We start from the raw sequence: 14,453 nt of genomic DNA on the forward strand, positions 1-14,453 counted from the left end.
AAGCAGAGTGAGAAGCCCAGGTGTCCTTGCCAGCATCTCTGCCTCCAGCTCACCAGTGTTCCAGAAAGACCTTTTTTTTCCTTTACAGGGATAAGAAGAGCTGATATACTGATACATGGTGAAATTTATAGTGAAGGTCTAATTGTTGTGACCTTTGAATATAATAATGACTCAAAATTATTATGTCCAATTTATTATAAATATAAACATAAAAGTACAGTAAAATCAAGAGATTTGTTAACATCACTTTTGACACATAAGAAGACAAAAATTAGGATGGAGATAAATATCTAAATCAGATAAATAAATCTGACTTAAGAGAGAATCTGAATAAGGTTGATGTGACAGAGAATAACAGCATCATTGAGCACTCACCTGGGCTGTTATCTCTTTTTTACATATGAGGGAGACAGGACACACGTGAGGCACGTGCCTGAGCAGCCTTGTTAAGAGACCATACTCTTAGCTACTTGCTCTCCTACCTCTACACAGGGTGGCATAATTTATCATCTAAATCAGTACGTGCTGATAGTCAAATGGAGTGCTATTGCTTGCCAGGACAGCAGATGTAACTGGAGTATCCCAGCTCACCAGGCTGTATGATTCTTCCAGTGCTAAAAAAAAAAAAAAAAAAAAAAGATTTGTCCAACAAACAGAATACATCTTTTCCAGGGCCCATGGAACATTTTACAAAAATTATTCATAGAAAAAATTTTCATAAATTCCACGTGGCACAAGCCACACTCTGATCACAGTGCAGTTAGCATATTAGTCATCCAGAGGGGAAAGACCTTACAATAATTCTGATATCAAAAAAGATAACTTGACAAAGGTCAACCTTCATTCCCAATTATTTAACAATTTTGGCTTAGTAAACTAAGAATAAAAATGCTGTTTGTTGCAGTTTGAGGGGGCTAATGGATATCAGTAGATTGGTTTTGAGATCAGAATGTTAAGTGGGTGTAGATTAAAATGGATGTACCAATGTAGAGTCACATAGGTACATGTGGCATCATTTTTTAAATTTATAGTGTGTATATCTACTATAAATTTATAGTGTGTATATATATATAGCAGTATGGATAAATGTGACACCTTTATTAGCAACAAAGACAACCCTCAGAATGGGAGAAAATATTTGCAAATGAAGCAACCGACAAGGGATTAATCTCCAAAATATACAAATAGCTCATGCAGCTCAATCAAAAAAACAAATAACCCAGTCAGAAAATGGGCAGATCTAAATAGACATTTCTCCAAAGAAGACATACAGATGGCTAAAAAGCACATGAAAAGATGCTCAACATCAATAATTATTAGAGAAATGCAAATCAAAACTACAATGAGGTGTCACCTCACACTGGTCAGAACGGCCATCATCAAAATATCTACAAACAGTAAATGCTGGAAAGGGTGTGGAGAAAAGGGAACCTTCCTGCACTGTTGGTGGGAGTGTAAATCGGTACAGCCACTATGGAGAGCAATATGGAGGTTCCTTAAAAAACTAAAAATAGAACTACCATATGAACTTGGACTTGTGCAGATAATCCAGGATAATTTCATCTCAAGATCCTCAACTTAATTACAACTGCAAAGACACTTTTTCCAAATAAGGAAACATTCACATTTCTAGGGATTAGGATATGGACATATCTTTTTAGGGACCACCATTCAACGCATTCTAACTTTTGATTAACATTAACCCTGAATTAGAAAGACTTTTAAAGTCACAGTCAATGTGGGGCCTGTTGGTGCAGAGATTGTGTGCTGTCTGCAAACAGGTTGCTCCCAAAAGAGGGAAGAGGCAGATCTGAAATGTTCATGTGTGGGTCCTTCTCCTAGAAGCACTGGCCAAAGAAGTCACTCCTTTTCGCAGGAAAGTGATGGAAGGGGTGGAAGTGTTACTCACATAAGGGTTTTCACCACCTGGAAAGAGGAATAAAAATAAGTATTCTTGCTAAAGCACTATATATATATATAGGTTTTTTTGTTGTTTTTTTTTTTTGCGGTACGCGGGCCCCTGACTGTTGTGGCCTCTCCCATTGCAGAGCACAGGCTCCAGGCACACAGGTTCAGCGGCCATGGCTCACGGGCCCAGCCGCTCCGCGGTATGTGGGATCTTCCTGGACCGGGGCACGAACCCGTGTCCCCTGCATCAGCAGGCAGACTCTCAACCACTGCGCCACCAGGGAAGCCCCCCTTTAATCCATTTTGAATTTATTTTTGTTTATGATGTTAGAGAATGTTCTAATTCTATTCTTTTACATGTACCTGTCCAGTTTTCCCAGCACCACTTACCGAAGAGACCATCTTTTCTCCATTGTATTGGTATATTCTTGCCTCCTTTGTTGAAAACTAATTGACTGTAAGTGTACCGGTTTATTTCTGGGCTCTCTATCCTGTTCCATTGATCTCTATGTCTGTTTTTGTGACAGTAACATACTATTTTGCTAAATTCAGCTTTGTAGTATAGTCTGAAATCCTCCAGCTCCGTTCTTCTTAAGATTTTTCTGGCTATCCAGGATCTTTTGTGTTTCCATACAAATTTTTAAATTTTTTGCTCCAGTTCTGTGAAAAATGCCATTGGTAGTTTGGTAGGGATTGCGCTGAATCAGTAGATTGCCTTGGGTAGTATAGTCATTTTAACAGTATTCATCCTCCCAATCCAAGAATATGGTATATCTTTCCATCGGTTTGTGTGGTCTTCAGTTTTTTTCATCAGCATCTTACAGTTTTCAGAGGATAGGTCTTTTGCCTCCTTAGGTAGGTTTATTCCTAGGTATTTCATTATTTTTGATGTGATGGTAAATGGGGTTATTTCCTTAATTCTGCTTTCTAATAGTTCATTGCTATTGTATAGAAATGCAGCAGATTTCTGTATATTAATTTTGCATCCAGCAACTTTACCGAATTCATTGATGAGCTCTAGTAGCTTTCTGGTAGCATCTTTAGGATTTTCTATGTATAGTATCATGACACTGGCAAACAGTGACAGTTTTACTTTTTGTTTTCCAATTTGGATTCCTTTTATTTCTTTTTCTTCTCTCATTGCTGTGGCTAGGATTTCCAAAATTATGTTGGATAAAAGTGGCAAGAGTGGATATCTTTGTCTTGTTCCTGACCTTAGAGGGAATACTTTCGGCTTTTCACTGTTCTGTATGATAGTAGTGGGTTTGTAATTTATGACCTTTATTATGTTGAGGTGTGTTCCCTCTATGCCAGCTTCCTGAAGAGTTTTTATCATAAATGATGTTGAATTTCATCAAAAGCTTTTTCTGCATCTATTGAGATGATCATATGGTTTTTATTCTTCAATATGTTAGTATGGTGTATCACATTGATTGATTTGTGGATATTGAAAAATCCTTGCATTTCTAGGATAAATCCCACTTGACCATGGTGTATGATCCTTTTAATATATTGTTGGAGTCAGTTTGCAAGTATTTTGTTGAGGGTTTTGGTGTCTTTGTTCATCAGTGATATTGGGCTGTAATTTTCTTTTTTTATGATATCTTTGTCTGGTTTTCATATCAGGGTGATCGTGGCCTCATAGGATGAATTTGGAAGTGTTGTTTTCTCTGCAGTTTTTTTGGAATAGTTTCAGAAGGATGGGTGTTAACTCTTCTCTAAATTTTTGGTGGAATTTACCTATGAAGCCATCTAGTCCTGGACTTTTGTTTATCGGGAGTTTTTAAATTACTGATTCATTTTCAGTACTGATAATTGGTCTGTTCATATTTTCTATTTCTTCCTAGTTAAGTCTTGGAAGATTGTACCTTCTAAGAATTTGTCCATTTCTTCTAGGTTGTCCATTTTATTGGCATATAATTGCTCATAGTAGTCTCTTATGATCCTTTGTATTTCTGTGGTGCTGGTTGTAACTTCTCCTTTTCCATTTCTGATATCATTGATTTGGGCCCTCTCCCTTTTTTTTCTTGATGACTCTGGCTAAAGGTTTATCCATTTTGTTTATATTTGCCAAGAACCAGCTTTTAGTTTCATCGATCTTTTCTATTTTTTTTTTTTAGTCTCTATTTCATTTATTTTTGCTCTGATTTTATGATTTCTTTCCTTCTATTAACTTTGGGTTTTGTTTGTTCTTTTTTCTCTAGTTGCTTTAGGTGTAGGGTTAGGTTGTTTATTTGAGATTTTTCTTGTTTCCTGAGGTAAGCTTGTATCGCTCTAAACTTCCTTCTTAGAACTGCTTTTGCTGCACCCCATAGGTTTTGGATCATCTTGTTTTCATTTGTGTCTAGGTATTTTTTAATTTCCTCTTCGATTTCTTCAGTGATCCGCTGGTTGTTTAGTAGCATATTGTTTAGCCTCCACATGTTTGTGTTTTTTGCAGTTCTTTTCTTGTGGTTGATTTCTAGCCTCATAGCATTGTGGTTGGAAAAGATGCTTGATATGATTTTAGTTTTCTTAAATTTACTGAGGCTTGCCTTGTGGCCCAGCATGTGTTCTGTCCTGGAGAGTGTTCCACATGCACTTGAAAAGAATGTGTATTCTGCTGCTTTTGGATGGAATGCTCTGTAAATATTAATTAAATCCATCTGGTCTAACATGTCATTTAAGGCCTGTGTTTCCTTTTTGATTTTCTGTCTGGATAACGTGTCCATTGATGTAAGTGGGGTATTTTTTAAATAAATTAATTTATTAATTTATTTATTTTTGGCTCCATTGGGTCTTTGTTGCTGCTCACGCGGGCTTTCTCTAGTTGCGGCTAGTGGGGGCTACTCTTCGTTGCGGTGGGCAGGCTTCTCATTGCGGTGGCTTCTCTAGGCGCGTGGGCTTCGGTAGTTGCAGCACGCAGGCTTAGTAGTTGTGGCTCGTGGGCTTTAGAATGCAGCCTCAGTAGTTGTGGCGCACAGGCTTAGTTGCTCCACAGCATGTGGAATCTTCCCAGACCAGGGCTCCAACTCGTGTCCCCTGCTTTGGCAGATGGATTCTTAACCACTACACCAGCAGGGATGTCCCCTAAGTGGGGTATTAAAGTCTCCTACTATTATTGTGTTACCACTGATTCTTTCTTTTATATTTGTTAATATTTGCCTTATATATTGAGGTGCTCCTATGTTGGGTGCATATATATTTACAGTTGTTATATCTTCTTCTTGGATTGATCCCTTGATCATTATGTAGTGTCTTTCTTTATTTCTTATAACAATCTTTATTTTAAAGTCTATTTTGTTGGATATAAGTATTGCTACTCTGGCTTTCTTTTGATTTCCATTTGCATGGACTGTGTTTTTCCATCCCCTCACTTTCAGTCTGTATGTGTCTCTAGATCTGATATGAGTCTCTTGTAGGCAGCATATATGGGTCCTGTTTTTGTATCCATTCAGCCAGTGTGTGTCTTCTGGTTGGAGCATTTAGCCCATTTACATTTAAAGTAATTATTGATATGTATGTTCCTATTGCCATTTTAATTGTTTTCGATTTGTTTTTATAGGTCTTATTTTCCCCTTTTTCTTTTGCTCTCTTCTCTTGTGATTTGATGACTATCTTTAGTGTTACGTTTGGATTCCTTTTTCTTTTTTGTGTGTATATCTGTTATAAATTTTGGTTTGCAATTACGTCAGGTGTTTGTATAGCTGTCTTTGTATATACATGATTGTTGTAAGTTGCTGATCTCTTAATTTCAGATGCATTTTAGATACCTTGCATTTGTACTCTCCTCCTCTCATGATTACTGTTTTTGATATCATATTTTACATCTAATTGTTTTGTGTATCTCTTTAACTGCTTATTGTGGATACAGGTGATTTTATCACTCTTGTGTTTTAACCTCCCTATGAGCTTTGTTTGTGGATATTTTCTACCTTTACTGTATGTTTCCCTTTACCAATGAGCTTTTTCATTCTGTAATTTTCTTGTTTCTAGTTGTGGCCTTTTCTTTTTTACCTAGAGAAGTTCCTTTAACATTTGTTATAAAGCTGGTTTGGTGGTGCTGAATTCTTTAGCTTTTGCTTGTCTGTAAAGCTTTTGATTTCTCCTTCTAATCTGAGAGCCTTGCTGGGTAGAGTATTCTTGGTTGTAGGTTCTTCTCTTTCATCACTTTAAATATATCATACCATTCCCTTCTAGCCTGCTGAGTTTATGCTGAAAAATTGGCTGATAGTATTATGGGAGTTCCCTTGTATGTTATTTGTTGCTTTCCCCTAGCTGCTTTTAGTTTTCTCTATCTTTAATTTTTGTCATTTTGATTACAATGTATCTTGTCTGTTCCTCTTTGGGTTAATCCTGTGTGGGACTCTGTGCTTCTTGGACTTGGGTGACTGTTTCCTTTCCCAGATGAGGGAGGTTTTCAGCTGTTATCTTTTCAGATATTTTCTTGGGCCCTTTCTCTCTTCTCCTGGGACCCCTGTAATGTGAATATTAGCAGACTTGATGTTGTCCCAGAGGTCTCTTAATCTGTCCTGACTTCTGTTCATTCTTCTTTCTTTTGTCTGTTCAGCAGCAGTGATTTCCGCTACTCTGTCTTCCCAGCTCACTGATCCATTCTTCTGATTCATTTAGTCTACTGTTGATTCCTTCCAGTGCATTTTTCATTTCAGTTATTGTATTCTTCATCTCTGTTTGGTTGTTCTTTATATTTTCTAACTCTGTTAAAAAATTTCTGACCTTTTTCTGTGCATCCATTCTTCTCTCGAGTTCTTTGATTATCTTTACGATCATTACTCTGAACGCCTTGGGTAGATTGCCTGTCTCCACTTCACTTAGTTGTTCTTCTGGGGTTTTATCTTGTTCTTTCATCTGAAACATATTTCTCGTTTTGTCTCAGTTGCTATTTGTATTTTTATGTATGTGGTAGGTTAGTTACTTTTCTTGACCTTGGAGAAGCGGCCCTCTGTAGAAGCGTCCTATGCATCCCAGCAGTTCCGCACTCCCGTCACCCAAGCTGTGTGCTCTAAGGGTTCACTCGAAGAGGGCTATGTGGGTCCTTCTGTTGTGGTGGGCTAACTATGTGGATGGTCTGATAGGCCCCTAGTCTGGTTGGTTGCCAGAACCTGCTTTGTGTGGTTGCTACTGGCTGCTGTTTAGCGGGGCCTGGTCATGAGGTGGCTGGTTGTGCAATCCTACATCACCCCCAGGGCTAGTGCTGGCTTACTGGTGGATGGAGTCAGAGTCCTGAAGACTCTGGGGCTGTTGCCCTCCCACTGGCAGGTGAAGCCAGATCCTGGGGTTAGTGCCAGTCTACTAGCAAGCAGAGCTTGTTCCTGGAGTCTGGCTGCAGCCCAGGGATCCCAGAGCTCATTTCAGGTTGTTTTGTGGGGGGATGTTGGTTCCTGACACAGTTGGGTATGGGTTCTGGGGTGTCCTGAAGGTTGCATTGGCCCGCTAGTGGGCCAAGCCAGGGCCCAGCTGATCCCAGGGTAGGGTCTGCCCTGTATTGAGGGGTCGTAGTTTTCTTGCTTCTGGCGTCTGCCCCCTTGTGGATGAGGTTGGTCTAGAGGCTTGGTCTGGCTTCCTGGTGGGAGGGGCTAGTGCCTGTCCACTGGTGGGTACAGCTCCATCTTGGCCCTCTGGTGGGCTGGGCCATGTCTAGGGGCAAGCCCAGAGGTAGCTATGGGCTCTTTAGTCTTTAGGCAGCCTGTCTGCTGATTGTTGGCACTGTGTCCCCACCCAGTTAGTTGTTTGGCCTAAAGTGTCCCAGCAGTGCTGCATAGAGGCTGTTGGATAGGGCCAGGTCTTGGAACTAAAGAGCCAAGATGTCAGCCATCAACAGTGTTCCCCAGTATGTTTGCCACCAGTGTCTGTGTCCCCAGGGTGAGCTTCATCCACGCCTCACCTCTCCAGGAGATGCTCCAAAACCAGCAGGAAGGTCTGGCCCAGGCTCCTGTCAAATTATATTTTTTTCCCTATGTGCTGGTGTGCATGAGCTTTTGTGTGAAAAAAAAAAAAAAGGGAGCTTTTTTCACTCCCTTTAAGAGTGAAGTCTCTATTTTCAGTAAGCCCCACTGGTCTTCAAAACCAAATGCTCTGGGGGCTCGTCTTGCCAGTGCTGGGCTGGGGAGCCTGACGTGGGGCTCAGAACTCTCATTCCTATGGTAGAACTTCTGCAATATAATTATTCTCCAGTTTGTGGGTCACCCATCTGGAGATATGGGGTTTGATTATGAGTCTTCCCCTTCTTCTGGTCTCGTTGTGGTTCCTTCTTTATGTCTTTGGCTGTAGAAGATCTTTTCTGGTAGGTTCCAGTATTTTTTATCAATGGTTGTTCTGCAAATAGTTGTGATTTTGGTGTGAGAAGAGTGTTTTTATTCTGCCATCTTGGCCACTCTCCAAGAAAGAATTTTAATATGGATTATTTGCACTAAATTAAGTTTTAAGCCATAGTCAAAACTGAATAGTTGCAGTTAGATGAAGGTAGACAGAATGGGAATTCTGACACTGAAGCCTGGTGTGGGAGTAAGGTTTTCAGGGTCACAGAACTCTGCAGCTTCTTTCTCTCTGCCCCTCCACCCTCACCCCTGCCCTGCTTTGGGTCCAGACAGACCTGTGTTTAGACTACAGCTTCACCTCACTCTCCTCATCTGTAAGATGAACATGAGAATACCTATCTTAGTGAAATAAAATATGGGAGAATATCCTGATCGTTACCTACCTATATTAGGCATCCTAAAAAAGCAGACTTAAAGGTCTTACAAACAACTCTTTAAAACTTCTTGAATACTTTTTTGGGTTGCCCACCTTGGGGAAAGATGAGAAGAAAGTTGGGTGAATACCCACAGAAATCAAGAAGATAAGGAGGTAGTAGGGAAGAGGCAAATGGTAAAGTGTGCTCTAGTACATGAGTGAATAAGAACAGTATTCTGAACACTCTTTGCTGAGCAGAATCTGCACACCTGCTCTGATGCTTTGGAATGCTTAGTGATCCCATGTAGAAAACCAAAAACCTCTCACCCCTCTGTGTTAAACCTTAAGTAAAATCCCTGGACATGTAGTGGTTGAAGTGCTACTTCATTGCCTGTGCTGGTTACCTCCTCTGAGGAAGGTGTGCCACAGAGGCACACAGACCTGTTTTAGATTACAATCCCTTGTGAGTCTTATGATTGAGGGCAAACTATCAACATCAGTAATCATGCTCTAAATACTAATTTGGTTGGATACAACATAATCATGCTTCATTATAATCATAACTCATTTGGTTAATAAATGCTTATTACATTTATATTTTTTCCTTACAAAATATCCTAGTGATTGGTTAAAATATGCTAATGATACCACATCCATTTAGTTTCAGATGATTTGAGTAGCTCCCTTGGCATTCTAGAAAGGGAGATAATTGAAAGGCCAGTTAAGAGGTGATTACACTGGTTTGGAAGAGAGGTGGTAATGGCTGAACCAAGGCCATGAAGAGGAGAGGTCAGATGTGACAGATTTTAAGATAACAAAATCTACAGGACGTGATGACAGCTGGAAGAGTTCTGGTTTAGTGAACTAGTGGGTTCTACTCAGAAGGAGTTTCTAGGAGCAGACGGGCGGGTAGGAAATGATAAGCTGTCTTGTGGCCATGCAGGTCAGGAACTTAGGGGTGAGACTGGGCTGGAGACACTGCTTTGGGTCTTATCTGCTTTTGGTGGTGGTTGAAACCATGGGAGCAGGTGAGATTGCCCAGAAAGCTTATATGGTAGGAAGGAAATGGGCTTCAAATGCAGATCTCTGAATGCCAATGATAGTTAAGGGGCATACAAAGGGAGAGGAGTACAGGGGACAAGTCATCAGGTGTCTGGCATCTGAATTGTATGTGTTGGGTGGAAAAGTACATGTCAGTGAAATAATACACATTGTCACTGTTGATGTGGTTGATAAAGCACCAGCTCACTGGTTCTATACTGCCAAAGAACCAGTGAGTGTTTTATTGGAGAAATACTGAAATTATACCACCCATTGGAGAGAGGGAGTTAATTTTCAAGACTCTTTTTTTTTTTCTTTTGGTTTTATTTATTTATTTATTTATTTGGATTCTTTGTGTATGTATTATATATATATATATATATATATATATGTATATATATACTTGAGATGTATAGCGTGTTACCTTGATATATTTATATATTGTATTATGATTGCCAGTCAAGCAATATTTATCACATTGCATCATTATAGTACAATATTATTGTCTGTATTCATTATACTGTGCATTAGTCAAGACTCTTATTTTGAAGTGGGGGGGAATACACTATAACAAACTATAGTCAGATTTCTATTAAAGAATGTAACTACTGATTTTGTAAACCTAGAAAGTGACCAAAATCTGACAGCAAGACAAGTCTCAGTCCTCACCAGCTGGGCACTTCTCTGATGTATTGACTGATTGGAAGAGCTGAGACAGTGTGCATGTCAGACAGGAAGAGCTAGACGTACTGCTGCCAGCACCTCTCACTTTTGATTTCCAACTGAGTTGCTAATCACAAGTGATCATTTTAAAGAACACTCTCCCCCTTCCTTTCCTTGGAAGGATTTCTGTAAGCAGAAGTTATCCTCACAGCTCTGGACTTTGAGAACCTTATCTTTGACAATTCTTTGTAACGTCTCTAAGTGAGGCTTATTTCTACTAAGGAGTCCGAAGAGCTACTGATTAAGAAAAATTTGTCCAGTGGCCAACCTCCTTTATCTCTGAATGGTCTCTATACAAACTCTTTTATTTAGAAACCTGTTGTGCTTCACACTGCTGGATGGCACATGATATAACTCTTGCTGGAGTTTCCTCTTGCTGTGGCTGGACTACACACTTCTAAGTTACCATGGAAAGATCCTGTGTGGTTTCCTTTGTGCATGGACTCTGTTTTCTGGGGTCAGTGGGTTCTCCCTATCCAACAGGGGAAGGGAGGGGCCGAGGCTGTGGAGACTCTGGGTGTCACATGGAATTTTCAAGAGATGATTCTAATCTCATTTCAGTTGTTTCATCAAGATGTCTATATTAGGATGAGGAATTCCTTCCTAGTCTCTGTTCCTAAACCATACCAAGTGGTTGTATGACTGCAGCTTTCTTGGAATTTTCCTTTAGAGGGGAAGACTCGAAAAATGTCAGAAATTAATAGAGGTGCAGTATTGTTCCTCCATTCTCTCTTTTCTCCCAATCCTGAAGTCCCTAGGAAAGAACTTTATCCTTACATATTTAGGCATCCAGCCTTCTCTACTAAGCCCTCCTTCCCCTTGACTACAGAGGATTTCACAGTGAACCAAGCCCACTACTCTCCCAAACTTTTCTTCTTATCGTGGTCTGGCTGAAATACAGCCACAGGCAAATATCAGCATTGCCCTGAGCTTAGCAGGATTTTTCTCTGGGGCCATTACAGCAACAGTTGAATGACTGCGTAGAGCAAGTGTGACATGGAAGTTTGTAAACAGCAGTACTTGTTGAAAGGAACTGTTTTTTCCTCTATCAGGAGCTTTCCTCTAGCGCCTAGTTTTAAGGGTGTATAAGGAACTAAAAATGAAAAAAACTTGTCATGTGGGAAAGTGTTACTTCAGAGAATAGGATATTTTGCCACTCAAAAATATTTGCAGAGGTTCATTTTAGAGTTTCTACTATTTCCCCAAATATGAATCTTCTGTGTGCCTTACCAGAAAATGAGCCTTGTCTAATTTAGTAAAATATATGTTCATTTCTTTAGGAAAGTGAGTTTGAAGTATCCCTTCAAACTTAGTGTTACACATTGAACGTCAGACCAGATGTTTAAAACTGTTGAGAATCATAATGCTTGTCCTTCTGTTGCAGGTGCAACAACGAGAGTGAGTGGTCCCAGATCCACGAGAATATCATCCGCAAGTCCAGCGCCAAGTACTCTGCCCCCAGCGCCAGTCATGGTAACGTGCTTCTTTGGCTAGGAGACTTTGTGTTGCATTTGCAGTTGCTGATCATACACACCTTAGTTGATTTGTGCTGATCAGCTGCCAGATGTAAAGTTCAGTCTCCTACAGACATTTGTTCTCCTGTTCAGGCAATTTCTCTTTCTTTTTGTGATAATTTGAGACCTTCCCTAATTACTTTTTTAAAAAATTTTTATTGGAGTATAGTTGATTTACAATGTGTGTTAGTTTCTGCTGTACAGCAAAGTGAATCAGTTATACTTATACATGTATCCACTCTTTTTTAAGATTCTTTTCCCATATAGGTCATCACAGAGTATTGAGTAGAGTTCTCTGTGCTATATAGTAGGTCCTTGTTAGTTATCTATTTTATATATAGTAGTGTGTATGCATCAACCCTAATCTCCCAATTTATCCCTCCCCCCACCCCCCCAGTAACCATAAGTTTGTTTTCTACATCTGTGACTATTTCTGTTTTGTAAATACATTCATTTGTACCATTTTTTTTAGATTCCACATGTAAGTGATATCACATGATATTTTTGTCTTTCTCTGTCTGACTTACTTCACTTAGTATGATAATCTCTGGGTCCATCCATGTTGCAGCAAAGGGCATTATTTCATTCTTTTTTATGGCTGAGTAATATTCCATTGTATGTATGTACCACATTTTCTTTATCCATTCCTCTGTCGATGGATATTTAGGTTGCTTCCACGTCTTGGCTGTTGTAAACAGTACTGCAGTGAACATTAGAGTGCACCTGTCCTTTTGGATTTTGGTTTTCTCCAGATATATGCCCAGGAGTGGGATTGCTGAACCATATGGTAGTTCTATTTTTAGTTTTTTAAGGGACCTCCATACTGTTCTCCACAACGGCTGTACCAGTTTACATTCCCACCAACAATATAGGAGGGCTCCCTTTTCTCCACACTATCTCTAGTATTTATTTGTAGACTTTTTGATGGTGGCCATTCTGACCAGTGTGAAGTGATACCTCATTGTAGTTTTGATTTGCATTTCTCTGATAATTAGTGATGTTGAGCATCTTTTCATGTGTGCTTTTTGGCCATTTCTTCTGACCAAAATACCTTTTCTGCTCTTTCCATGGTGGATTCCTTATGCTTTGATAAGTAACTTGAGTTCCAGTTTGAATCCAGAGTGAACAAAAGTGTTGCCGGGTTTGTCACATTGTGAAGTCTGTTTTTTGCTGAACAAAGGTTACACACCCAGCCCCCAAAAAAGACACACATAAATGTCACTTTTTCTATTCCTATTCAGTGTTAGCATCACCAAGAAAGCCTGACGCTAATGAGAATCAATGATTAGTCTGCCAGTATCAGTCATTCTGGAACTAAAATAGAAGATCTTTATTTCAAAGCAGCTTTCATCTTAGCTCAACTTCTCCTTTTCTTTTTCCCTCATTTTAAAACTCTGTTTAATTTCTATCTAAATCTTGATTAAGATTAATTTGATTACTGATTAAGAAAAATTTGTCCAGTGGCCAACCTCCTTTATCTCTGAATGGTCTCTATACAAACTCTTTTATTTAGAAACCTGTTGTGCTTCACAGCACATAGTACAACTGTACATGTTATATCATGTACAGTTGTACATATTAACATTAATTCTAAACTGAATATTGCTTGATTAAATTAGAAGCACTATTTAAAAGCCTATAAGATCTGAATAGACGTTTTTCCAAAGAAGATGTACAGATGGCCAGCAGGCACATGAAAAGATGTTCAACATCATTAATCATCAGAGAAATGCAAATTAAAGCCACAATGATATATCACCTCAAACCTGTCAGAATGGCTATCATGAAAAAGGACGCAAATAACAAATGTTGGTGAGGCTGTGGAGAAAAGGGAACCCTCACATACCGTTGGTGGGAATGTAAATTGGTGTAGCAACTGTGAAAAACAGTATGGAGGATTCTCAAAAAACTGAAAATAGAACTACCATGTGACCCAACAATTCCACTCCTGGGTATATATCCGAAAAAAGAAAAAACACTAATTCATAAAGATGTATACACCCCAGTGTTCATAGAAGCATTATTTACAGTTGCCAAGATATGGAAGCAACCTAAGTGTCCATCAAAAGATGAACGGATAAAGAAGATGTAGTGTATATATATGTACAATGGAATACTACTCAGCCTTAAAAAAGAATGAAATTTTGCCATTTGCAAAAACATAGATGGAGTTGGAGGGTATTATGCTAAGTGACATAAGTTAGAGAAAGACAAATACTGTATGATATCACTTATATGTGGAATCTAAAACGTAAAACAAACTAGTGAATATAACAAGAAAGAAACAGACTTGCAGATATAGAGAACAAACTGTTGGTTTCCAGTGAGGGGAGGGACATGGGGAGGGGTAGAGGATTAAGAGGTACAAACTGCTATGTATAAAATAAATAAGCTGCAAGGATATAACAACACAGAGAATATAGCCAATATTTTATAATAAATATAAATGGAACATAACCTTTAAAAGTTGTGAATCACTGTTGTACAGCTGAAACTTATATAATATTGTACATCAACTATACCTCAATGAAATATATATAATATATAAATAAAAGTAAAAGCCTATGAGCTTTTATATACCCTTGAAGATAGCTA

At 39.0% G+C, this 14,453-nt stretch overlaps 1 protein-coding gene across 1 annotated transcript in view; it reads left to right on the top strand.

Moving 5' to 3' along the window:
* Positions 1-14,453, top strand: part of DOCK3 (dedicator of cytokinesis 3) — a 416,069-nt gene that overhangs the window by 291,981 nt on the left and 109,635 nt on the right. Inside the window, exon 13 of the mRNA XM_089919399.1 lies at positions 11,729-11,817. Coding sequence (XP_089775525.1) covers positions 11,729-11,817 — 89 coding nt within the window. The remainder of the gene's footprint in view (positions 1-11,728; positions 11,818-14,453) is intronic.

This window comes from Delphinapterus leucas, chromosome 10 (assembly GCF_059928025.1).
Source record: "Delphinapterus leucas isolate spDelLeu-1000000601 "Yukka" chromosome 10, BTC_Dleu_Yukka2, whole genome shotgun sequence".
NCBI lineage: Eukaryota > Metazoa > Chordata > Mammalia > Artiodactyla > Monodontidae > Delphinapterus > Delphinapterus leucas.